The sequence below is a fragment of the Dermacentor albipictus genome, unplaced genomic scaffold (assembly GCF_038994185.2).
Source record: "Dermacentor albipictus isolate Rhodes 1998 colony unplaced genomic scaffold, USDA_Dalb.pri_finalv2 scaffold_31, whole genome shotgun sequence".
Lineage (NCBI taxonomy): Eukaryota > Metazoa > Arthropoda > Arachnida > Ixodida > Ixodidae > Dermacentor > Dermacentor albipictus.
This window is the reverse complement of record NW_027225585.1, coordinates 1,916,733-1,944,023: the sequence shown is the minus strand read 5'-3', so window position 1 is coordinate 1,944,023 and position 27,291 is coordinate 1,916,733. Positions and strand designations below refer to the sequence as shown.

The 27,291-nt window shown below is 47.7% G+C and overlaps 1 protein-coding gene across 1 annotated transcript; it reads right to left on the bottom strand.

Annotated features, from left to right (window-relative positions):
* Positions 1-8,509: 8,509 nt before the first annotated feature.
* On the bottom strand, positions 8,510-9,486 carry LOC135909889 (uncharacterized). Its single transcript, XM_065441915.2, has one exon. It carries the CDS (start codon positions 9,401-9,403, stop codon positions 8,546-8,548), a length of 858 nt encoding a protein of 285 aa, XP_065297987.2. The 5' UTR covers positions 9,404-9,486; the 3' UTR covers positions 8,510-8,545.
* Between the last annotated feature and the right edge of the window lie 17,805 nt (positions 9,487-27,291).

Sequence of the window (27,291 nt, the reverse complement as noted above, 5' to 3'; positions counted from 1 at the left end):
GTGGACGCGGAGCTCCACAAGAAAGGAAATTACGGCGTTATTGCCCAACCATGTCACCGTTTACGGCATGCTCAAGAACAGTTGGGTGGGCGAACTGCTTTTGCCCCGAAAACGGAGGCGGCCCACGTGCAAAACATTATTTTTTCTTCCGCCGGAAGTGTTTCCACCACATACAGATGGCGCTAAGCCCCATGGACCGCCGATGGACCGCCATGTTTTGAACGTACGGGCTCCTATGGAAGCTTCGCTACCACGTATATTTACCTTGCCGCTGCTCTAGCGGCCCTCTCGACAGCAGGCACCGTGTTGGTAGAAGGCGCGTCGATCCAGTTTGGCACGTGCTCCCGTGGTCCGTATACTTTTGCTCCCGGGTGTACATGCTCTGATGGCAGTGAGATGTGACGAGAGCCAGAATAAAACCCACAATAAACACAAATAAAGGCGAATTTTTTTTTATTTCCGCTCTGATTAATCAAAGTCCAAGACCGCAGCATGCTTCTTCAGAGAATGATACCGAGGGGCAACTGATACATCTATCTTTCCATTTGTCAATTTCTATTGCTTCAAGAATTACCCGTTTGTTTTTTGTGTTCTGTGCGCACAACTTCCATATCTTTCAGTACGGCTTTGCAGTCACAATCCTTGCAATGAAAAGCTAAATGATCTGAATCTTTAGCCGTGTAGTGTTAATTGTGCTCAGTTAGCCTCGCATTCAAAGACCTGCCCGTCTGCCCAATGTATACGTTGTTACAGGACACAGGGATCTCATAAACCACTCTCTTTGTACAATTCACATAGGGCTTTCAGTGGTTGATTGCACAGGCACTTGTTCCTTTTTCTGCGCCGTTCAGCTTTTTGCACAGGCTCGACAATCACATAGTCACGCAAAACACCACATCAATGCCAGCCCTGTGACCTATCTTTCGCAGATTTGGGAAATTGTGTGTACATAAGGCATGACCAGCTTGTAATGACAGCCCTTATTACTGTGCGTGGACCCTCTCGCTTTTTCTGTCTTCTTTAGTAAGCATTCTGCAACTGATATCAAGAGCTTCGAGGAATACCCGGAGCTTCTGAGGCAGGTTACCTGGTTTGTTAAGCTTGTTTCACATTTGTGATGGCATGTTTTTTGCCGTGCGTTAAGAAAGCAAGAGCGGACAGTCACCCTTTTCACAAGCTTTGAATGCTGTAGCCTAAACTAAGGAGTTCTAGTGTTTTTTTTTCCTGTAAATTGTATGTCGCTTGTTTAACTCGGTCCAGTTGTTGGCATTTCACAACAGAAGATGAACATTATTTCATCAATAAAAAAATTATTGTGTAGTTATCAATAAAAAATTTTTGAACTACCATTGGGCTGGCTGAATGAATGTTGTAATTGTGGAGTTTCCATGGAATCAATGATAGTACAACAGATCAACAATGGAAATTCAACAACATTTTTGTAAGGGATAGCATGCGCAATAAAGACAATACAGTGGTAACGAAAGAATGTAAGACATGAGATACACCCTCGAGACTAATAATGATCAACACGAAAACCACTATTCTTCGCACATCGTCAACATGAAGAGGCAAGGATGGGCAAACCGAACGATGAGGACGATGTTTGTGTTTCTTAATAATAATATTTGGGGTTTTACGTGCCAAAACCACTTGTGTGTGTTTCTTGCTGGCTCTTTTGTCGCATTGTTTTAAGATGTCGGCTTGAACCTTCTGTATTGGTGCCTGCTCTCCTAACAGCGCTTCGGCTTGTCTCCGCTTCGCAACAATATACCAAAAATACAATCACGTCTGCTAAATAAATTGAAATAATCACAACCATTCCACTCTGTGAACATGGAATGGCAGCTAAAGCTGAGGACAGTCAAAGCTCTCAAACGAAACGCAAAGTGCTTTCCCGGCCATTCCATCTTCCCAGAGCGGAATGGTTGTAATTTTTTGTGTTGTGAGACTCGCGTCGTTGCTCGCTCAAGGTGCCCGGGCTCGCCATTGTCGTTTCCGTTCAGCATCGCCAGAACATTCTTCATCGGGGCTCGTTTCACGCCGGCGCCGTTTACGTTTCTGTTCCCTTTGTCGCTCCTCGTACGCATGTTGTTCTTCGGGTGTTCTTCTTGAGAAACTATACGTGTCCCCTCCACCAATAACGCAGCAGATTTTATCACCAATACCTCTCCTGCTTATAAACTGCGTTAACCCTGACGTCCCGCTATTGTTCACGGCAAACGTTCTAATCTGTTCCGCATTTTAACATCGGCGCCATCCTATTGTACCCGTACGTGTTCGCTAAAAATTGCTAAGTCCGTTTCTCTTGCAGGGCGCCAAAAAAGCTACGGAAGGTTAGTCATATATAGCTTTCGCCGTAAAAACAAATGAATTCATTTGAACTGTAACATGAAAAAGTAACCTGCTTCAAGAAGGGAAAACGTCAGGAAAGAATGAAAATGAACAATAAGGCGCACATGACGAAAAGAAAACTCAAAACACAAAAAAACAGCAATTGAAAAGTACGATTCGCTAAGTGCTCACAGTTCATCATTACTTGGGTAAGCACATCTGCTGCAGAATGCCATGTGTAATGCTTTCGTTGTAGTCCCATTCTGGATAAACTGTCATTCAGCAGGTCACCTGGGCGCCTATACTGACACCACCACTGATATTGACCCGTCTACTTGTTTTATCTTTATCGGGCGACCAGGTGAATCAGATGATAGAGACATGTGCGGAATATAACCAACACTTATATATAGCTTTCATTGATTACGAGAAAGCGTTTGATTCAGTCAAAATGTCAGTAGTCATAGAGGCATTACGAAATCAGGGTGTAGACGCGTCATATTTAAGAATACTGAAAGATATCTATAGCCACCGTAGCCTTCCATAAAGAAAGCAACAAAATCGCAATAAACAAAGGCGTCAGGCAGGGAGATACGATCTCTCCAATGCTAATCACAGCAGAAGAGTGGGCCTAAAAATTTATCTGCAGAAAACTAAAGTAATGTTTAACAGTCTCGGAAGAGAACGGCAATTTACAATAGGCAGCGAGGCACTGGAAGTGGTAAGGGAATACATCTACTTAGGGCAGGTAGGGACGGCGGATCCGGATCATGAGACGGAAATAAACAGAAGCATAAGAATGGGCTGGGGTGCGTTTGGCAGGCATTCTCCAATCATGAACAGCAGGTTGCTATTATCCCTCAAGAGAAAAGTTTATAACAGCTGTGTCTTACCAGCACTCACGTACGGGGCAGAAACCTGAAGGCTTACGAAAAAGGTTCTACTTAAATTGAGGACGACGCAACGAGCTATGGAACGAAGAATGATGGGTGTAACGTTAAGGGATAAGAAAAGAGCAGATTGGGTGAGGTAACAAACGCTAGTTCATTACATCTTAGTTGAAATCAAGAAAAAGAAATGGGCATGGGCAGGATATGTACTGAGGAGGGAAGATAACCGATGGTCATTAAAGGTTACGGACTGGATTCGAAGGGAAGAGAAGCGAAGCGGGGAGTGGCTGAAAGTTAGGCGGGCGGATAAAATTAGGAAGTTTACAGGGACATCATGGCCACAATTAGTACATGACCTGATTAGTTGTAGAAGTATGGGAGAGGCCCTTGCCCTGCAGTAGGAGTAACCAGACTAATGATGATGATGATGATGATGATGATTGGGCGACCATGTTTCACCGCCTAACAAATGTTATATCACAGCGCAGGACGCGCCCGCATGTGCCAGAAGTTTATGGACTGTTATCGATGGTTCGATCCGCTGTCTTGTGTAATCTGATTGCAAGTATGCGCGATGTGAATAATGTAGAACTTCGTGGAAGGCACGCGGGTCCCAGCGATTACTCTGGAACATTCGACGATTGATGTATAAAAACCGACGCGCTTGACCCGCTGATCTGATTTTGACCAAGTGGCAACAGGAAATGCGTCGCTCTGTAGTATAACGCCGACTGTTTGCTGCCGCGAGCATCGATAAAAGAAAGAATGTAAAATGAGATTAACAGAAATTGTTTTAGTTCCTTGTATTCTTTCGCGGCAAAGGTAAAAATATCTGCGTATAAATTAAACTTTGCCGCTTACTTGCGTTGCCTAGCGACAGGCGAATCGGCGAATGACGAGCCTGCGTAATTCGTCAGACACACCGCCGAAGCGAGAGGGACCGGCCATGCATCTGAGCGTTGGCCTGTTCGGTCACCCGTCTGCTTGTTTTTCTATTTTTGGATTCAGCCTTGTTTGGTGGGCTCCCGGCGAATTCTCGCATTCCTTCTGATATTCGACTTGGCACCACTGCACTATTGGACTACGGCAAGGTGAGACACTTCGACAGTCTGCAACGCACGGCACCCAGCCGGTAGACTTTGGTATAAAGTTTGTGAACAGGGATAAGGTGCCTCGAAAGGCTGGCCAACGTTTCGATAGGAGGACCTAACTTCGCTAAGGGCGGCCTCGATCGTCATCTTCGGCATGTTAGTTTTAAAGGATTAGTGTAGTGACGTCACGTGCGTTCTTCGTCGGTGGCAGCTGGTTATAAAGGGAAAGACTTCAGAGATAATGAGCGCTGTCGTCCGAAATCTGTGGGCGCCGTTCCCAAGACGAGGGCACAAGAGCGGGGGAGGGGGAAGGTGGGGAGAAAAGAAAAGAACGAAAAGGAGAGAAAAAACGGGAGGGGGGACACCAAGAGGGAAAAGGGAGGGGAGAAAGACAAAGAAAAAAAGAAAGGGGCATGGGAGGGAATTCGGGAAGTGAGAGGTTAGGGAGCATACAGAGGTGTCGTTCGCGGCTTGCTTTTGTGGCATTAGAAGAGCCGGTTAGGCCTTTTTAGGTCTGGGACTTCTGAATGCGTTGGTGAGGGTGTTTAAAACAACATACCATAGAAAACAGACAAAAAAATAGTAGTGGTGGAACCGAAACCGGAATAAGAAATAGGAGGGTGGCGGGTCCAAAGTACCCTACACACTTACCACTAATTTTAAAGATATTCTTGTGCATGCCAAACTGAGGACAATGACGAAGCTGGGAACCGGTCCCTATGGCCGCCTCAGGTGCTCTACATGTGTAGAGCCGTGGTAAACGAGACGGACACACGTCTTTTCGGTAACAAGGTCTAGTTTATTCTGTCAAAAGAGAGAATTGAGCGGGCGCGCGCAGCGCGCCGGAAGTGGCGAGGGCTTTAGAGAGCGAGAGGACAAAAGAGGGAAAAGGAGCATAGAGAAGTGCGGTGCACGGACCTAGTGCGAAAGGAAGGCAGTAAACACAGTAACAAGAAAAGGGAGCTCGCGCACGACGTTCGGCACAGTGAGTCGGATCATGTGTCCGTGTGCCTGGTGTCCAACACTCGCGAAGGTCCGCTTACGGGAGGCCCGCGGGACGCCCCGCGGAGTTGTTTATGGCTGCGGGGGTGGTGCGCAGCTCCATCGCCGCGCCGCTACAGATTGCTCCCCCCTTAGAGAGGAAGCTGAAGCGACGAACGATGCTCACAATGCACAAGTGGCAGCCCAGTGAACGCTACGAAGAGGTGACGAACCGCGCACTTGCAAGGAGGAGTCCGCATGTTCCGGGGAGGCGAGATAATTAAGCGCGGGTGCCTCGCTGAATGTTGGCTTGAGTCGCTCAAGCGCGATTGTATCTCGAGTCCCATTTACGTCGACGACGAAGTTAGAAGGAAAACGTTCTAAAACGGGGAATGGCCCGAGGTAGTGGGGCTGCAGCGGGCCGCGCACAGGACCGTAACGCACAAAAACATGTGTGGCTGTCTGCAAGTCCGAAGTGATGTACACTGCACGGGGTTTGTTAAAACGCGTAGGCTGCGGACGGAGGTTTCGGAACACATCGTGAAGCTGGTCGGCGTACTCGCTTGCTGTTAGAGAGGAGGTGAGGGTGTTTTCTTCGAAGAAGTCGGCTGGCAGGCGAAGCGAGGTGCCGTAAACAAGCTCCGCAGTAGCGCAGGAGAGGTCCTCTTTGAAGGCAGATCGAATTCCGAGAAGCGTGAGCGGAAGTCTGTCAACCCACTTGGTTGGGCAGCCGTGCGCTGTGAGTGCTGCCTTGAGATGGCGATGAAATCTCTCGACGAGGCCATTTGTTTGAGGGTGGTAGGAGGCAGTTCGCAAGCGTGCTGTTCCGAGAAGTTGAAGTAGCTCCGTGAAAAGGGACGACTCGAATTGCCGGCCTCGATCAGTGACAACTTTCGTTGGACAGCCAAATCGGGATACCCAAATGGAAACAAAAGCTGCGGCGACAGTAGCTGCAGACATGTCGGGGATAGGTGTCGCTTCGGGCCAGCGTGTAAAGCGGTCGACACATGTCAGAAGATAGCGATAGCCTTGGCATGGGGGTAGCGGGCCGACAATGTCGACGTGCACAACGGAGAAACGTTCGTCGGGTTGCAAGAAAGGCTTTGTGGGGGGGACAGGGTACCGCTGAACTTTCGTGCGCTGACAAGGTGCGCACGAGCGGACCCAGTCTCTGATATTTGCGTTCATGCCCGGCCAGACGAAGCGTGATGAGATAAGCTTTTGAGATGCGCGAATGCCTGGGTGTGCAAGAGTGTGATATGAGTCAAATATTTGCTTGCGGAAAGAGGTGGCTAGGTAAGGCCGAGGTGTGCCCGTGGAGGTGTCGCACACGATTGGCACATCTTCAAAGGTAACTAATTCAAGCTGAAGAGATGTTGACGCGTCACGTAGGTGACGGAGCTCAGAATCACTAGCTTGTTCTGTAGCCAATTCTCGGAGGTTGAAAGGAAATGATGTTGAGATAGAGCTCTTGGAGCGACTGCGCGTGATAGCATCCACGCGACTGAGGGCGTCAGCTGGTGAGTTGTCAACGCCGCTGACGTGGCGTATGTCAGTTGAAAACTCTGAGATGAAAGCGAGCTGGCGCACCTCACGTGGAGTGTATAATGATTCAGAGCGGCCGATTGGGTAGGTGAGAGGCTTGTGGTCAGTGAAGATTGTGAAAGATCGGCCTTCAAGTAGGTGTCGGAAATGCCTCACGGCCGAAAACACTGTAGCGTGTTTGTGCGGGGGTCATGCGTTTTGAGAAAAAGGCAAGGGGATGCCACCCACCGTTTACTTTTTGTTGCAGTACCGCTCCGACCGCAGAGCTGGAGGCATCCGTCATGAGCGATAACGGATAGTTGGGGTTGGGATGAGCTAGCAGTGTGGCATCGGCCAAAGCGTGCTTGATAGAATTGAAAGCTTCATCTGTTGTGCTGTCCCAGGGCAGTGCGGTTGACGATTGTTTGCCGCAGAGCAAACGCTCGAGGGGTTCCAGCAGCATAGCACAGTTTCTAATGAATCGGCGGTAAAAGTTTACCAGGCCTAGAAACTGGCGCAGCTTAGTGATTGAAGCTGGCTTGGGGAACTCCATGATGGCTTGCACTTTGTGGGGAAGAGGGCGGATGCCGTTGTTATCCAAGCGATGGCCGAGAAAATCAAGCGATGGTACTCCGAACTCGCTCTTGGCAGTGTTGACGACGATACCATTTGCTGATAAGCGCTCAAAAAGCTGATGGAGATGTTGGAGGTGCTCTTCGTGGGATGAGCTTGCCACAAGCAAGTCGTCAACGTAGGCGAAAACGAACGGCAGACCACGTGTGACTGTGTCGATGAACCGCTGTGATGTCTGTGCAGCATTCCGGAGACCGAAAGGCATTCTCAAAAATTCAAAGAGGCCAAATGGGGTAGTAATTGCTGTTTTTGGAATGTCTTCTTGTGCGACAGGAATTTGGTGAAAGGCTCGCACCAGGTCAATTTTGGAAAATACTGTAGTGCCATCCAGTGCCGACGTGAAATCTTGGATGTTAGGCAGTGGGTACCGATCCGGAATGGTTTTTGCGTTCAGGGATCGGTAGTCGCCACACGGCCTCCAGTCACCTGATTTCTTGGGGACCAAATGGAGCGGGGACGCCCAGCTGCTGGACGATGGTCGTACGATTCCAAGTTCTAACATGTGTTCGAACTCTGCTTTGGCAATTTTGAGTTTGTCTGGGGCGAGTCGTCGTGGGCGAGCAAATACAGGTGGACCAGTTGTTATGATGTGATGACGTACATCATGTTGTACGGGCTTTGTCCAGTCTGGTGGTCGCGTGAGGTTGGGGAACTGTTGAAGGAGGCAAGCAAAAGGATCACCAGCAATTGTTGTGGTTGGGGCGACTATAGGCGAGTCAGAGGAAACGATGCCATGAACAGACAGCAACGTAGCAGTGTCCAGCAGGCGTTGGCGTTTCACATCGACGAGCAGTCCGTGGTGGTCCAGGAAATCAGCGCCAATAAGAGCACGGCGAACATCAGCGACGAGGAAAACCCAACGGAACACGCGGCGCAGGCCATGATTCAGGGTGAGGGACCGCGACTTGTAAACAGGTATCCTGCTACCGTTGACAGCTTGAAGATAGGAGGTCGGCGGTGTAGTTCGGTCGGAACGTTGCGCGGGAATAATGCTGACCTCCGCCCCGGTGTTCACCAGGTATTGCTGGCCTGTGGTTCTGTCCATGACATGAAATAGGCGACTTTTGCTTTGGCCCTGACCGGTTGTCGCCATTAAAGGTCGGCCGGTTGGTTTCCCTGCCATGCACAAGGACGGAGGCAATGGCGCGCCTCCTGCCCGAAGCGGCGGTGATAAAAGCATACCCGTGGTGGCGTTTGAGACCGGGAGCGTTCTTCTCTTGGACGCCGTGATCTACTCGAGCTGCGGTACCTTCCGTGACGGGGTGAAGTGCGATGACGCTCCGCAGCACAAACTAATTGTTCAAGGCGATTGCAGAGCACGTCGATGGGAGAATCGGCGGAGGATGATGTTTGCGGCGCTGAACTCGCAGTGGTGCTTGATGATGTTACGTTGCACACCGCTGGCGTCACCACCTCCATGACTTTGTCCGCCAAGCTGGCCAGGCCGTTGAGGTCCATCACCGTGGCTGTAGCGAGTACCATCTGAACGTTTACTGGAAGGCGCTGCATGAACAGTTCCCGCAGGAGGCGGTCATCGCTTACTGTTGTGTTGTCGCTCATGAGCTGTCGCATACGGCGAAGGAGCTGGCTTGGCCGACGGTCTCCCAAGTCCTCTGCGGAGAGCAACTGTTGCATGCGGGCTCGCTGCGATGTTGTTGTGCGCTCGAGAAGGGCAGCCTTAAGATCGCTGTATGGAGTGGCGGGAGGCGGTCCAGAAAGCAGGTCGGCAACTTCTTCTGCAGCAGTAGGCGACAGTGCCGAAACAACTAGGTGGTACTTGCGTTGTTCCGTGCGAACGCCAGAGAGAATAAATTGCGATTCCGCTTGCAGAAACCAAACTGCAGGGTTGCGGTCCCAGTATGGTGGGAGTCGGATGGAAACCGCGGAGACGTCTTGTTGCTCGGTCGTGCCCGTAGGTTCAGTGCCTGGTTGCATCTCGTTGCTGTGCATGGCTCCACAATAACTTCGGCAGTGCCGCGAAGATCACGTCCGGGTCACCACTTTGTAGAGCCGTGGTAAACGAGACGGACACACGTCTTTTCGGTAACAAGGTCTAGTTTATTCTGTCAAAAGAGAGAATTGAGCGGGCGCGCGCAGCGCGCCGGAAGTGGCGAGGGCTTTAGAGAGCGAGAGGACAAAAGAGGGAAAAGGAGCATAGAGAAGTGCGGTGCACGGACCTAGTGCGAAAGGAAGGCAGTAAACACAGTAACAAGAAAAGGGAGCTCGCGCACGACGTTCGGCACAGTGAGTCGGATCAATGTGTCCGTGTGCCTGGTGTCCAACACTCGCGAAGGTCCGCTTACGGGAGGCCCGCGGGACGCCCCGCGGAGTTGTTTATGGCTGCGGGGGTGGTGCGCAGCTCCATCGCCGCGCCGCTACACATGCAAACATTTTCGATCTACTACTAGAGTAAAAAATACAGCGTGCAGTTACGCACACAAAGTAACTTCTGTTTTCACCTTTGTCTATTGTCTAGAATGTGCCGCTTGTAGCAAACAATACATAGGTGAGACTGGACAACAAATGCATACAAGACTCAACGGTCACTACGCGGACACAAAACACAATTTACCTAAAGTTGCCTACTAGCCTATGTATGCCTATGCCTACTACGCCTATGCATGCTAGCCTATGCCTACTAGCCTATGACAGTATTTACCTACTACTGCCTACTAGCCTAGTAGCCAGCCACTTTAATGAACATGGTCATATATTTGACAAAGCAATGCTCTATATACCTCAAACAAATTTCCGTTAACCTCGCTAAAGCAAATATACGAAATCATACCTCATACACAAGTTTAACAGCCTACACCTGACGTGAATTATTTTGGCACGTGGCAACTTAGAATATTTAAAAGCGGTAACTTAAATCTGCAATTCTCATATCACCAACCAAGACACACACACATTATGCCACCAGCTAACCTTAATTCTTAACCTCACCTATTCCTCCATTTCAAAATCTTTTTAAAACTGCAGAAACCTGAGCTAGATGGTAAGGATTGATTATGCATAAAGGTGAGACGTCCAGGGTGGAGTGACATAAAAATTGTAACAGCGCAAACACAAGCGACCACAAAGTATTAAAGACGAGACACAGACACAGCGCTTGTGTCTCGTCCTTGATACTTTGTGGTTGCTTGTGTTTGCGCTGTTACAGTTTTCATGTGAAGTATGCACCAACTCGCCTAGAAAGAAGCTTTAATGAAGGGTGGAGAGATTGCGTGTTTCCCCAGAAATCAGGCATTTGTATTGATTGAAAAGTTGCCCCTGTTCTTAGCGATATTTACATGAGCAAGGTTGACAGGTACTTAGAGAATGCCTTAGGTGATTGCGTTCTCAATATATTTCCTTACGTTGATGAGAACCTGATTTTTTGCAATAGGGAAGTATTCGATTCCGCTGCTACCTCAGTAAGTGAGCAATTTAAACTTTATGGAGGAGGATTAAAGTTTACCAAGAAATTTCCTCAGCGAAGCGTGCTTACGTTTCTAGACATTTCCTTGGTCTTCGAATAAAATCATGTTTGTTGGCAGTACTCCCCAAGGTCTTCGAATCCGTGTTTAAATTTTAAATCCAAGCATTCCAATGTAGTAAAAAACGGAATCGCCATGTCATGCCTTATGCCTTCTCTCACCAGATCCTGCATGCACAAAATGAGCGCCAGTTGTAATGGTCTTGTCCAGCACCTATCAGAAGCAGGTTATCCTAGCGTAGCAGTGGCCACTGTGGCGGAACGCCTAAAGAAGTCGGTTTCAAGGAGGACGGACGCGATTACAAAAACCAGTAATAGCAAAAAAGAGTATTGGCTATTCCGTACATTCATTCAGTATCGCACAGGCTTAAAAAAGTTGCAAGTAGATATGATGTTAATGTTGCTTTCACTGCTCCCAATAAGCTATGTAAGATATGCGCTACCAAACAGAAGAAGGAGCAGGTAAAACGCAAAAAAAGAACAGATATTTGTCCTGTTAAGCACAATAAGAACAACAGTTTTACTGGCTGTCGTATGGGTGTGGTTTATAAAATTCCCCTTAGCTGTGCCCAGTTCTACGTAGGGCAAACGGGACGGTGTATCAATCAGAGGCTAATGGAACATAAAAGGTCGTTAACTGGTGGATCGCCTTCTAATGTTTCCCTACATTGCCAAGATTGTAACTGCACGCCAGAGTTAGATGAATGCGCTATATTGTACAGGCACAAGAATGAAGATACGTGTCTCATGGTAGAGGCATGGGAAATATATAATGGTGGAAGTGCGTGCGTGAGTCAGCCTTCGATTACTTTACATAAGGAAGGGATTAAGTGCCTTAACAGCTATCTCTCGTAGACCGGCACATGCACCCGATTGACATGGGTGATACCATTCCAGAGCTTGCGCAGCTGGTATGGTATCGTATGATATTCCTTATGCGATGGCGCACACCCACTGTGGGGGACTGGCCAAGATTTGGATGAAATTAGGATATCTTTATTAAAAACTAACATTGGTAAAGCTAACTCGAGGAAATGAACAAAAATAAAATGTTTAAGAATTGAAGACAATCTCTTTGTAACAATTATCAATTCCTCCATGGTTGAGCAAATATCCCTGTGGCACTTTCCAAGAGAGGAGGCTCCTAGAGAAAGGATATTTATAATTGAAAAGCTCAAACCAAGCTGTGTAAATCTTGATTCTAGATTTTTTTCTTAAATAAGTGAAACGGCGGAAGAATATGAAAAAAATGATTTATTGTTTCATCTTCTCCACAGAATGGGTACAGAGGGAAGGGCCCCAGACCAGCCCTGTGACGATAGAAGTTTAATTTTGGTATTCGACAACGTAATAGGGTAAAGATGACTTCAGTTTTTCTGGTGTGAAATGAATTTTTGGGCCAAGGGAATAGGAGGTGTCGATATTCTGAAAAATTAGCTACAGCTGGGTGCAGCTGAGTTTTGTGTCTTCTTTCTTCTTTTCACCTCAGTGCTCCCTCAAGTTGATGGTAGTCGTTCTTGTTGTCCACTTCTCTTGTGCCCTGTCTGCATGCCTCAACGTTTTGCTCAATGAAAATTTTTCCTGCGTACTACTCAATTTATTATGCTCTATCATGTTTACGCTTACATCAACTGTACGACCACCTTTCCCATGATACCACTGCCGGCAGCTGGAGGGCAACATCACCTCGATAGGGGAGTGGTGCCAACAACTTAAACAAACACAGGAAATGTATACCAAGGAGGTAGATCGCACCGAAGAAACACCAGAGGTAGAGAAGCGGCTACTCAAGCTATGGGAGGCAAGACGCGTTCTCACCAGAAGGTGGAAAAGGCAGAAATTTAATAAGAAGTTACAGAAGAAAATAGCTGCGGTAGCACTCCAAGCATAAGAGTACGCAACACACCTATCCAGGCAAGGTTGGCAACAGTTCAGCACCTCGCTGAATGGGACCTTCAGCACGGCTAAAACATGGCGTATTCTTAAGGCTCTAATGGACCCTACCAAGGCTAAAGCAGAAAGCGGCAAAGCAATTCAAAAGCTAGTGCACCAATATCAGGGAACAGACGAGCAGTTCCTCGATGAAGTCAGAACCAAATGCTACGGCACTGATGAACTCAAGGTATATGAAGGAGATTATCTCGGAGAAGAAAACTCAGATATGGACAAGCCTATCACCAGAGAGGAAGTCACCGCGGCAATGAGAGCCATCACGAAAAACACAGCGGCAGGAGCATATCGAATTACAAACTGTCTCATAAGGCACCTAAGCGATGAGGCAGTAGATCAGCTGACGGCCTACCTCAACAAGCTTCGGAAAGAAGGAAAGATACCAGGCGAGTGGAAACATGCCGTAGTAGTCATGATTCCCAAACCAGGCAAGAAGCTGCAGATCGAGAATCTCCGACCAATCGCCCTCACTTCTTGCCTGGGAAAACTATACGAGAGGATCGTCAAGAAACGCATCCAGCAACACCTAGAAAACAAGAGGCTCTACCCAGACACCATGTTCGGCTTCAGGGCGAACCTCTCGACACAGGACGTGCTTCTGCAACTTAAAGAAGAGGTCCTGGAGACAATGCCCAAGAATGGGGAAAACGTAGTCATAGCACTTAATAAAAAAGGTGCTTTTGACAACGTCAGTCACGCTGCTGTAATGGAGGGGCTAAATGACACCAACTGCGGGAGAAGAATCCATGACTATGTCGAAGACTTCCTGACCAACAGAACGGCCACAGTGGGACTAAGGGAGCTGAGGAGTGATGTCTTCACCACCCCAAGCAAAGGCACACCCCAAGGCTCGTCATCTCGCCCATACTCTTTAATGTGGTGATGATCGGCCTAGCAGAAAGACTCAGCCGAATCCAAGGCATCCAGCACGCGATGTACGCAGACGACATCACGGTCTGGGTGAACCATGGATCCCTGGGAGAGAAACTAGAAAACTGCGTAGAAAGATACGTGAAGGAAAGAGGACTAGCCTGCTCTACCGAGAAGTCTGAGCTACTGAGGGTAGGAAGACACTGCACTGATGCACCACTCGAGGTGAAACTGGAGGGGCAATACATCCCTGAGAGGAACATGATAAGAGTCCTGGGAATGTGGCTACAAGCAAGCAGGAGATGTAGCCACACACTCATCCTGCTCAGCAAGTCGGCTGAACAGGTAGGCAGAATGATAACTAGAATCTCCCACCGAAGGCATGGGATGAAAGAAGACGACACGCTAAAGCTCGTCAGAAGCCTCATAGTCAGCAGGGTAATCTACTCGCTGCCATACCACCCCATGATCAAGAGCGAAACGGAACAAGCAGAGACAATCCTGCGGAAGGCCTCCAAGACGGCACTTCACCTACCGAAAAACACACCGAACGACAAGCTGCTACAGTTAGGGATTAGCAACACCTTCGCTGAACTGGCAGAAGCACAGCTTAGAACACAGTTTCACCGACTCAGAGACACGGCTACGGGAAGAGCGCTCGTGGCAAGGTTAGGTCGCAACCCAAGGATACATCTCGATCGATCCGCCGATACACCCGACGAGATCCGTAAGACCCTGCAGGTCAATCCCATTCCGAAAAACATGGATCCAAATCTCCATGCGGCCAGAAGGCAGGCGCGGGAAGATTATGTGGAAAGGCATTTAGCCAAGCTAGAAAACACGGGTTTGACGGATGCAACACTGTATCCATGGAATATACCATACAAATTACATTAAGGCAGCTTCGGTAGTGGTTGACAACGCAGGCAAGCTAATCACCTGCGCAACTACACGTAGCGACAGGATAGTGGAAGCGGAGGAAGTCGCTGTTGCGCTGGCAGCGGCTGAGGGCTATCGAAAAGACAAATCAATGCTCATTTTAACGGATTCAAAATAGACATGCAGGAACTACACAAAAGGTAGAATCTGCAGGGCTGCCTTAGCTATCCTCCGCAAGGCAGAACACCTCAGACACACCGCAACGCACAAACTAATCTGGATTCCGGCACACACGGGGATAGAAGGAAATGAAAGGGCAGACAGCTTGGCTCGCGAGATCACCTACCGAGTCGAGCGGCCACACGCCCTGGGACAGCACTTCAACGTGGAGATCGGCTATTCAGAGTTACTGAACTACCACAGAGGCAATAGAATTAGATACTCCCCGCCGCACGAAGCCTTAACACAGCAAGAAGCAGCTAGTAGGCGAAGGCTGCAAACGGGAACCTTCTCCAACTTACATATACTAAGCAAGATGTATCCTACACAATTTAGGAACACTTGCCCGTGGTGCGGGGCAACCCCCACGCTTTACCATATAAGCTGGGAGAGTAAACGTAAGTACACATTCCACCAACACAAAACCCCGAAGGCGGAGCAGTGGGAGAGCCGGCTAACCAGCTGCGAGCTCGCCGCCCAAAGGGCTATGGTGCAGCACGCAAGCGAAGCAGCGCGGAGCAGTGGGAGAGCCGGCTCACCAGCTGCGAGATCGCCGCCCAAAGGGCTATGGTGCAGCACGCAAGCGAAGCAGCGCGGCTCAGTGGAGCCCTGGACTAGGGGCCCAAGCCTGCTAAGAAGGTCAAGCGTCTGCGGCGATGAAGGCGAAGACTGAACGCTAAACCCTTAATGGACCCAATAGTTTTCTCTCTCTCTCTTCCCATGTACACCAGCCCCGCCCGCTTCTGCACACGTCACCCTCCTGTAGTTTATTACGGGTTCGGTTCCGCCCCTTCTATTTTTTGTCTGTTTTCTGTTATTTGTTTTTTGAAACATCCTAACAAACATATTCAGAAGTCCCAGACGTCATCATACCTTTTTCGGCGCCTGAGCCACACAGGATATCGCCATTTCTGTATAGTGCCGTAACGACACCTACGTGAGCTCTGGGGTGAACGGCCCTTGAAAAACCATGCCGCTACCTTTCAGATACGCCATACATTGCATCCCAGACACCTTCTCACCATCTTAACTTCTTAACTACTTCAAAATTTCTCGGCGCATTGCTGCTATGCTAACCGCCATGGTCGCTCAGTGGGTATGGTGTTAGGCTGCTGAGCACGAGGACGCGGGATCCAATCCCGGCCACGGCGGCCGCATTTCGATGGGCGCGAAATGCGAAAACACCCAGGTGCTTAGATTTAGGTGCACGTTAAAGAACCCCAGGTGGTCGAAATTTCCGGAGTCCTCCACTACGGCATGCCTCATAATCAGAAAGTGGTTTTGGCACGTACCCCATAATGTTTTTTGCTGCTATGCTACTTAAGTCACGCTTTCAATTCAGGCTTTTTTTTGCCTGCTGTGTTACTGGCACACTGACCGCCTAACCGGCTCTCCTAATGCCACAAAAGCATGCCGCCAATGACACCTCTGAATGTTCCTTAACCTCTCGCTTCCCCAAAGCCTTCCCATGCCCCCCTTCTTTTTTTTTCTTCTTCCTTCTCCCCTCCTTTTTTCCCTCTTGGTGTCTCTCCCCCCCCGTTTTATTCTCTTTTTTCTCCTTTTCTTTCTTTTCTTTTCTCCCTGCCTTCCAACTCCCCCGCTCTTGTCCCCTCGTCTCGGGAACGGCGCCCACAGATGCCGGACGACAGCGCTCATTACCTCTGAAGTCTCTCCCTTTATAACCAGCCGCCACCGAAGAACGCACGTGACGTCACTGCACTCACTCCGTCCGGTTCCTAGCGGATCGAATCAATCAGGTCTGGGCTTTCGGTGGGGTCCCACCGGAATGGAAGAACGCCGCCACCGTTCTCATCCCAAAGCCCAACAAGCCCTCGGGCGTCGGGAACCTCAGACCCATATCACTCACGTCGTGCGTGAGTAAGGCGGCGGAACACGCCATTCAGAACAGAATCTCCAGATTCCTCGAAAACAAGGGACTGTTACCACACAATCTCATCGGATTTAAACCCGGTCTATCAACTGAAGACACCATGATTTTAATCAAGCACCAAATGATTGATGACCCCATTAGAAACGCCAAGGCCATTCTTGGGTCGGATCTAGAGAAAGCGTTCAATAACCTCTCTCACCAATACATTGTGGACTCCATTTCCGAACTCAACCTCGGAGCTAGATTTCACGCGTACTTCAAGTCATTCTTGGATAACAGGACGGCTACGCTCCGATTTGCCGACCTCTCCACGGAGACACTCTCACTGGGGAGCAGGGGTATACCCCAAGGCTCGGTCATCTCCCCTATGCTTTTCAACCTTGCCATGGTGGTACTTGCTGAGAAACTCGGACAGATCCACGGGCTCGAGCACACCACATACGCAGACGACATATTCATGTGGGTGTCCAAAGGAACCCCGGGTATGGTGCAGGACATCTTGCAAGAAGCAGTGAACGCCATAGAAGACTTTCTAATTCCCAAAGGACTAAGATGCTCGCCTACCAAGTCGGAGCTGCTCGTACGCAGACCCACGCAGAAGAGCCGCAGGCTATACTTGTGAGACTTCGATTATAATCAGGAAATTACCGTACGAACCAATTCGGGACACGCCATACCATGCGTCGACAAAATCAGAGTTATGGGTATGATCGTAGAGTCTAAAGACGTCAATGCCTCTACGGTTCAGAAGCTCATAACCAAAACCAACAACGCCATCGGGCTCATCAGAAGAATTGCCAATAGACACAGGGGCCTCAAGGAACATAATCTCATCAAACTCATACACGCGTTCGTCCCCTGTCATTTCACATACGTTGCGGCAATGATCCAGTGGACACGATCCGAAAGAGATAGACTTAATGCCCAAATCAGAAAGGTCACCAAGCAAGCCCTCTGCATTCCAACCAGCACCAGCAACGAGAAGCTAGGGCACCTGGGCATGCACAACACCCTGGAAGAAATTGCCGAAGCCCTGCAGCGCGCCCAGCTTGCTAGGCTTTCGACGACGCCTCCGGAGCGCACGATCCTAGAGAAGCTAGGCTTTGCTCAAGGAGACATAGAAAAAGATTTTGCGGACCTTCCACGGGACATCCGCGTCAAGAACACGGTCCAACCTATAACCAGAAACGTACACCCCGAAAAGAACAGGGGCAGACGACAAGCCAGAGGACAATTCCTTCTTAACCAAGCCTTGTCGAACCGTGAACGCTCAGCTTTTGTGGACGCGGCGGCATACGCGGGAAACAAAGCTTTCGCAGTGGCGTTTGTGGACGGCCACGGATTCACAAGATATGCAGCCACGGAAATTGCAAGGAAGCCTGAACAGGCCGAACAGGTTGCGATCGCTGTTGCGCTCACCGACGATTATCTTTCCCATATCTACAGCGACTCCATAGCCGCTATCAGAGCTTTCCAAAAGGGCACGATCTGCGCACAGGCTCTCACAATTGTTTCAAAGAAAGAGATTAAGAACCAAGTCATATACTGGTTCCCGACACACTTAGGACCAAAGATCGGCGACGTCCCCAACCTTAACGAGGCGGCACACGAGGCTGCGCGCGCGCTTACATACCGCGCGGCTTTAACCGACCACTTGGAGAATAAGGACGCCCCCACTACATATAATGAATTCACTGAACACTACTACCTACAACGTAGATTGTATAGCACGCCACACCGCACGCTCACTCGAGCTCAAGTAGTTACACTCAGAATGCTACAAACAGACACATACCCCACGCAAAACAGGCTACATTACATGCCTGAGCTTTACGACAAGTCTTATTGCACCAATTGCAATACATCCCTTAACGTATATCATTTACTCTGGCCGTGCTTGCAAGCTCACATAAACACCGAACCGGACAAGCGCAAGTTTGACAAAGCAATCCGGAGCGAAGAACTCGCTCCCCAACTCTGGGCTGTCCAGCAGGTCCACGACGCCGTCAGGAAACTCAACCTCCCGGTTCGGTCGTGGGAGACGCCCACTCCATGAGAGCCCAAAACTCTCGTGTCCTGCAGGACCTGAATAAAGTTGATTTCCTTCCTTCCTTCCCTAAAACTAACATGCCGAGGATGATGAGGCCGCCTCTAACGAAGATAGGTCCTTGTATCGAAACGTTGGCCAGTCTTTCTGAGGCACCTTATCCCTGTTTACAAACTTTATGCCACAGTGTGTCATCTGTCAGCCCCTTTCTTGATTTTAGGCTGTGGACTTGTGGTGCAGTTAACGAAAAACAAAGCGGTCATCGTGGCGCACTTAATTTGAATTAATGAATCGTACTGGGAGATGTTTGCGACGCTTTCTATGAGTCCCAATATTACTTTAACTTATTTTGGTGCTTTTTTGGGAATGGTTGGCGACAGGGTGCTTTGACGCAGTTTAGCGTGTACTGAATCTTACTGCGACAAGTTTCTGGCAATTTTTATGGCCCCGCAACAATTTAAGTCTTCTTTCGGTACTCCCGCTTATCGAAAACGCAACTAGCGATTGCCGGCAGTGATAACACGAGAGCGTGTTGCTTGCACCGGCACAACGCGCTAAAGGTAACGCCAAGGACCTCAAACGCCGGTAACTTGTAACTCGAAAATTCTGTCTTGTGAACAACTGAAGACAGGCTTTGCACACACGCATCTGTCTTGAGTGTGAGTAGCAGGAATTCTGCGAGCGTCCAGCATGGTCTGGTTGATAGCCTGTGTTGTCGCCACCTCTGTGTATTCTTAGCTTACTATCGCGTCGGTTGTAGCCAAGTTCTGGAAACGCGCTGTAGCCCGTGCATTCGTGCAATTTAAGCGCAGGAAATGGGGCCCGCAAACAGGGGAATGCTTAGAAATATAATGTTTTCGTGGTATGTACGGTATTGTTGGGCATGAGTCGGGTATTTTTTCACGCCGCGTATGTAAAAGTGAACTGCTTTTGTTTGTAATGCCACCCATTCACCACTTTCGCACGCTTCGCCTCTAGACGCATTATCCTTGCAAGTTAATACCAAAATGCCACGTGCTTGTAATTACATTTTTTTTCAGCTGACGTCGTCTCGTGGAGCTTCCTACGGGCACTGCTGCTGCTTACCTGGTGCCACAACGTTGGATGAATGCACAAAAAGCCCGCAACGAGCATTTGTATAGAATAAAATTAGCATTTCCTCATTTCACAAGGCGTCTTGCGTCTTTATGAAATTGCACGTGGCACATATTCGATGGAGGCTTGTAAAGATCGTTCGCCATCAATTTTACTCAATAAGTGATTTCGCACGAATACCGTGCGCGGTCAAGCTGTATAAGCAAAAAAGAAAAAAAAAATAGAACGATTCGCCAACGCTTCGCCAAAAACACCAATATCTTGGTGTTTTTTTTTTTACCTCCAATCTGTCATGGCACCGTCATAATGAATACGTTTCAGCCAAGGCGTGTAGTGTACTAGGTTTCTTGCGATGAAATGCAAAACATTTTTCTTCTGAAACTAAGCCACTCCTGTATATTACGAATGTTAGATCTGTCCTCGATTATGCTTGCAATGTGTGGGACCCTTGGCTAAAGGTTGATATACAAAAGTTAGAAAGAGTGCAAAATTTAGCGGCTCATTTTGTGTTCCGTAATTACTCTAGGCATTTCATGGTATCACGTGCGAAAGAGAATCTTGGCTGGGAACTATTAGAGGAACGAAGAAAATCACTCAGGTTAAAGTTCTGTCATAACATATTTCATTCTAGAACTGGTATTGAACGCGATAAGTACATATTTAAGCCCGATTATGTATCATTACGTCTAGGTCATGTGGAATAAGGTAAGATACATAAAATGCAAAAGCGAAATGCTAAGAATGTCTTGTTTCCTCAGGACGATTTCGAACTGGAACCGGTTACCGCAGGACTCTGTAACCGTTCTGTCTCATGATGAATTTTTTTCTTCTTTGTTATAACATGTTCTTTTCATGAAGTTGTGCTCTCAGGATCAATGCTGTCTAGCGATGTATCTTTCTTTTTCTTCATTAATATAACATAATCTGTTAATGACTGTTAATAATCTGTTATTGTGAAATGGAAATGTCTTGTATTGTTTGTTGTATATATTATTTGAACCCCCCCCACTGTAATGCCACACTGGCGCTGTGGGTTCTGTAATAAATAAATAAATAAATAAACGGCGCCGCCGCCGGCGTGACGCGCACCAGCTAGCATTGAAAACGCGCGAGCCCAAAACCGAAACCGGATGTGTGGTTCAGGTGTTAACTCCGGCGGTTTGGTGCGTTGCAGTCAATTGGGCCGCTGGCCTCTATGGGAGTGTCCGGTCTTGTTCTATTCCGTTCTCTACGTTTTGACGATCGGCACTATCGCCGTTCTTTAAGTGTAGCCTTTACTTAAATAATATTGCGCGACAGAAAAAAAAAACGACACGGACGTGAGAGAAGACGACACACCTTGCGCTAGGTGTGTCGTCTTCTCTTACGTCCGTGTCATTCTCTCTCTTTTTTTTTTTTGTCGCGCAATATCATTTAAGTAATGGATTACCAACTTGCCCGGAATGCTGCTCTCATTAAGTGTAGCCTGTTTTTCGGGCACAGGCTCGCCCAATAAATATTATTTTCTTTTTTCACAGTATTGCTACTGTGTTCTTTATACCTCACTACCACGGGACAATATGTCTGGGTATGTGCGTTCATGGCTGCATTTGCAGCAAGTTCTTCATCACTCGCCACGGTTAACCATGACAGATGCTAGACATCTCTTTCTGCTATAACATTATACACTTAGGAAAAGATTGGGGTGATCTGTGTGAATAGTTTCCTGTGTCGTTGCAAAAAGTAGCTCTTCACAGCTATTGCCGTGTGGTGGGATTTATTGAAAGAGTTTCGTCTTTCTGGTAATGGCTGTAATATATTCTGCAGCAACCTTATTCAGCTTGCTGGTTGCACATTTCACGAGGCGCCTTGGGTCTTTATGAAATTGCACGTGGCACATATTCGATGGAGGCTTGTAAAGATCGTTCGCCATGCTTACTTGAGCCATGACTGCAGGCTTGGGTCCACAGGGTATTTTCTTAATTACTTGAATTGCGTAATGTAGGGTAACACAACTTTTACATATTGACAAACAGCACAGATTTTGATTTCCCAGCTGCATTGCCTCCTTTCAACAAGTAGTAACTTCAACTGCCTTTTATCAACAATTAGGCACTTAGTATTATATGCATAGTGAACCCACCTATAGAAGCGCTATTGATTTCGATACAGCGGGCAATTTTAGAAGTATGTTTTGTAGTGGTCGCTGCCTTGTGCTTGAATTTCCAGCTACCAGTTGGCGCAGAGAGCAAGGGGCGGCAGCTTGCAATATATATATATATATATATATATATATATATATATATATATATATATATATATATATATATATATATATATATATATATATATATATATATATATATATATATATAAAACGGGCAGGCAGCAATAGCTTCTTGTTACGGGAAAGAGTCGCTCCTGTCGTCAACGAACAGCAGCGTACGCTTCCCGATAACGGCCGATAACGCAACGTGAAACTTCATTCAGCGGACTAAGCTGGCGCCAGGCCGGCGGCCGCGCGCGAAGACAGTCGAAAGTAAGGGAGTTAAATGGGAGGGCAAGGGGAGAGGAGCTGAGAGGAGCGGCAAAAGGACATAGCCTCCTGGATATATATATATATATATATATATATATATATATATATATATATATATATATATATATATAAGGGGAAGGGCGCCATAGCTTCTTGTTGTTACGGGAAAGAGGCGCTCCTGTCATCATTCGGGGCAATTTAACATGGGGTGAGAAGTGCGAGCCACTTAACACTGCGGTTATGAATGCGGCAGCTGGTGCGAACACCGTGGTTACGAAGGTCAACATCCTGATTGTGGGAACGCCCAGACTTCAGCCGCCACGTCCGTTTACCATCACAAGCCTGGGAGAGTGGCCAACTTTGATGACGACATACGAGACTACGCTTTTACCGCCTGTCTCAACACAGCCACGGACGAGGTGCAGGCCGGCCTCGGAAACTCCGCCGCTTCCCTGGCTGAGATAATTGGTGCCATCCATAGGGAGGGCAGGAAAGCAAATCCGCTTCTCTTGCAAAGCTTCTGAGATCATGGCGCGCGGAGCGCGCTGATCCAGGAGGCAATGTCCTCTCAATGTCTTTTGCCCCTCCTCTCAACTCCTCTCCCCTTGCCCTCCCATTTAACTCCCTTACTTTCGACTGTCCTCGCGCGCGGCCGCCGGCCTGGCGCCAGCTTAGTCCGCTGCATGAAGTTTCACGTTTCGTTATCGGCTGTTATCGGGCTTGTGCTCTACGATGTTTCACCCGTTTCACCACTCGCACCGCTCGTGCATCGTGCAGTGGTGCACGAATACCTCAAAACCAAGCCCTGCAAGGTTCTTGCGGGTGCCTAAAGGCAACAGGTGAGCGCGCAGACCCAAGGACATAAGAAGACGTGTGTACATGAACACGGCCCTATGCATGTGTGTCTTACAACAGTCTCCGGACGTTGTTGCGCCTTCATTGTGCTACGCTTCCCTCTTACCGGTACATAATGTTCATAAATGGAGGTTACTCCTCATTGTCACTTGGTCTATGACTTGTTTTTCTGGCGAAGTCTCATTCTGCAGCTTCACTAACTCGTCAAGGTTTCCATTCCGCCCTCAGTGCTTTTTCTGTGTGTCACTGTTCTACAAGCGTACTAACTGCTGAAAAATTAGCGTTCGTGTTTATCCAGGGAAAACACGGGGAAGGCAGGAGATGGAAATTTAAGACGATGAGCAAAACGAGAACAAGGTGAAAGCAGGAGCCAGCGTTTCGACAAGTGGACTTGTCTTCTTCAAGGCGACATATGCTTTCCTCGCCACAGTATATATAGGTGGGTTTCTTCTAAACGGGAGAGGGTGTAAGGCGGATGGGTGCGGCAACGAGCGAAGGTGTGTTAGCGCGTAAAATTGAGAATAAAGGTGTGCTGTGCACAAGGCCAGGGACAGGGCCGTCTGTCAATCACGTGTCAGTGCCGGTGTGTCAGCCGGCGTCTCAACGGCGTGCACAGCAGCCCTCTATTACCTGTTTCACTGGTGGTCGTGGGATAGCGTGTCTCCGAAAGAGGTAATAGAAGAAGCAGCAGAAACCGGTGCTCGTAAAAAAAAAAAATATGAGAATACTGAAATGGTATAAATAAATAAATAAAGTGGGGAAACCGGAAGAAGAAGGAGGAAAAGAAGTAAGAAAAAGAAACGAAAAAACTACGCTAAGAAACCAAACTAACTGTTGTTGCCTATAGCTTGAAATTTAGCATAGCGAATCATTTCTAAAGCTCGCTTTCAAACGTTTATGCCTGTTGGTTGCAATGTCATGAACTTATGGATAAGGTATGTTTCTCTGTATTTTCTTTCTCGTTCAGAACGCAAATTTGACTGTAAGATGTAGAGTTTAAGTACTTCAAAGTTATGGCCTGGTGGGTTGAAATGCTCAGCGACGGCTTTGGGAAGCTTTTAGCTGTGTCCGCGCGACGTCCGTTTAATCCGAAATTCATTGATTGATTTTTCATTGGTGATTGATTGACAATAATTGATTGTCCGGTTTTACCGATATATTCTTTTCTTACACAAGGAACATTCAAGCATATAAATCACACCCGAACATGTACAAGGGTAGCTAGATTTGACTTCGTGTGTATAACTAATTGCGATACCTTTAATTTGGATGCCACTTTGAAGGTGCCTGCAAGTTTTGCACTTGTGGCGACATGTTTTTATTACGGGGGAATGCTGTAGGCAGACTTTTGAGTGCACTAACATGTCTTTAAGGTTCCTGCTGCGGCTATAGGTAACCCTAGGTACTTCCGGGAACGCCTTTCTCAGACGCTCGTTACTTTATAATATTGGCTGGTATTTTCGTAGGATGTTGTTTATGTTTGCGAGGGCAGTAGACTATTTTGTTATAAAGGCCGGTGGTCAGTCGGATTCTGGTGTAGGCTGTTTCTTCGCCAGTTTTGACTTTCTCTCCAATCTTGATGCGACATTATAAGCCGCACCCAGCTGCATTACGCCCTCTCCCCTTCAGAAGAGCCCCACCGATATATACTGTGGTGAGGAAAGCATATGACGCCTTGAAGAAGACAAGCCCACTTGTCGAAACGTTGGTTCCTGCTTTCACGTTGTTGTCGTTTTGCTCATCGTCTTGAATTTTCATCCCTGCTTCCCCCATGTTTTCCCCGGATTTATATGGAGGGAAGATAAAGGAACAAGGTGAGCACCCTCTGCTTTTTTTTTCACAGGTAGCACTAATTGGAGGCAGTCATGCACGAACACTTTCCACCAGGCCAATACTCACGACACATTAACTTTAAGAGTGGCACCACAACACACACCATCCAAGACCTCATTGCCACAACAACACAGCACATCACACATTGCGTCATTCACTGCGGAACTAATGACCTTAACCACGACACCCAGTGACAACACAGTTAAGGCCATAAAAACGCTCATAAACGCAGAAACACCCTCAAAACAATACTTCCCAGGATCGTAAACAAACACAGGCCACTTGCTCAACAATCAGAGACACTCCTAGCTCATGTACAAGCTCAATGATTTTCATTGAGCTTCTCATTTTCACAGCCACATACACTAATAAGCAGACCGATACAGAGACAGATAAGACGGACATCGGTGCAGGCCTCGACAAGAAAATTAAGCGCAAAAATACACCACCTGGAGATGTTTCGCCCCGGAGGTCTACCCGAACCAAACATAAATGACTACCACGCACTAGGGATAGCACAGGCAACAGCAAATCTCCCCCTTTCCTCAAATCCCGCAAACTCGCCGCCAAACAAACAAATTACAGGTTTCACCTAAAAATTTACGATAGCTGCATTAAACAGAGGAAACTCCCAAAAGGGCTCAAAATTAAGGTTAGATCTGCCTTCGGTTCTTTACCCTTCAGGTAATTATTGAAGCAGGATGCTGTCCTAGAAAATGCAGCGCTCTCTCTTATTAATACTCTCGAAGAAAACTGCAAGGAAGAACTTATAATCGCTGATCAACTAGGCAGCATAAATTTATCTGAAGTGGAAAGGAGAAAACTTAGCAATTAATCCAAATTAGCGAGGAAACATTACCAGATAAATACCAGTACAAATATATTAGAGCTGCAGATCCAGCCAAAGAAACTAATGTTACCCCTGCAGCAGGTAGCTCCACCGGCAGTCCTACAGGCGAGCATCCAGAGCACCGCAGCAATGTAGTAGACCTATCCCAGAGTCTAAGCCCCGAGGAAGTTGATCTCCTGAAACATGGTCTAACGTTTTGACCGCCGAACAACGCAGTAAATGGATATGGACTCCACAAAAATACAACAGAGTTTTCAAGACACATGCTCATCAAGGAGTTCTTTTTCGACAGGCCAGACGTAGGAAAACAAGATCGAGACTCTCTTGGACCACCTAGCACGTGGACACCGGAAAGCGAACAGTGCCCGGACATGGATTATTATATGAAGCTGATATCAAAGGAAATTGTAGTCAGCGCGGCATTGCCAGAAGCGCAAAAATTTTCTCCCGATAAACGCCAAGTCCCTAAAGAACTTGCGAAAGGGAATGATATTGTAGTATAACCACCAGACAAATGCGGCAGTATCGGAATCTGGTCTAGAGAAAAGTACAGGAATGAGGCCTCCAAACAACTGAGCAACCCATTACAGAAAACTTGACCCTAACCCAAATTCAGATTACAGCAACACTGTGAAAAACACAATAGCGGAGCTCCCGTCCAGGCAACTAATCGCGCAATCTGAATATTGCTTCATGATGCCCAAGAACAAAAAAAGTAGGCCGCGTTTTGCTTTTTTCTGAAATACATAACGTTCCGGTCAAAGAGTTATGTACAGCAGAAATCCCACGTCGGCCTAGTGTGTCTAATAACATTCCACCTACTGAGTCTCTATCTAAATTCTTAAATCACGACCTGTCAGACATCCCCACCACACTCCCACCTTTTGTTCAATACACGCCGCACTTCCTTCGAATCGACGGCATCAACGCCGACGAAATTTTTTCCGACCGCGCTATTCTAGTCATTTTGGACGTTTCTACCCGTTTCTACATACCCATGTGTAGAAACCCAATCTGCTCTTGTAGAAGCCCAATCACCCAATCTGCTCTTTTCTTATCCCTTAACGTTACACCCATCATTCTTATTTACATAGCTCGTTGCGTCGTCCTCAATTTAAGTAGAACCCTTTTCGTTAATCTCCAGGTTTCTGCCCCGTAAGTGAGTACTGGTAAGACACAGCTGTTATACACTTTTCTCTTGAGGGAGTTTTAGTTCAAGTGAATAAAACCAAGCCAAAGATCTGTTGTAAGTTTCGTTACAGTGCAACGCAAGACAAAGACAAAAGAAGCTATAAAACGACGACACGGCGCCGTGTCGTCGTTTTATACTTTCTTTTGTCCTTGTCTTGTGTT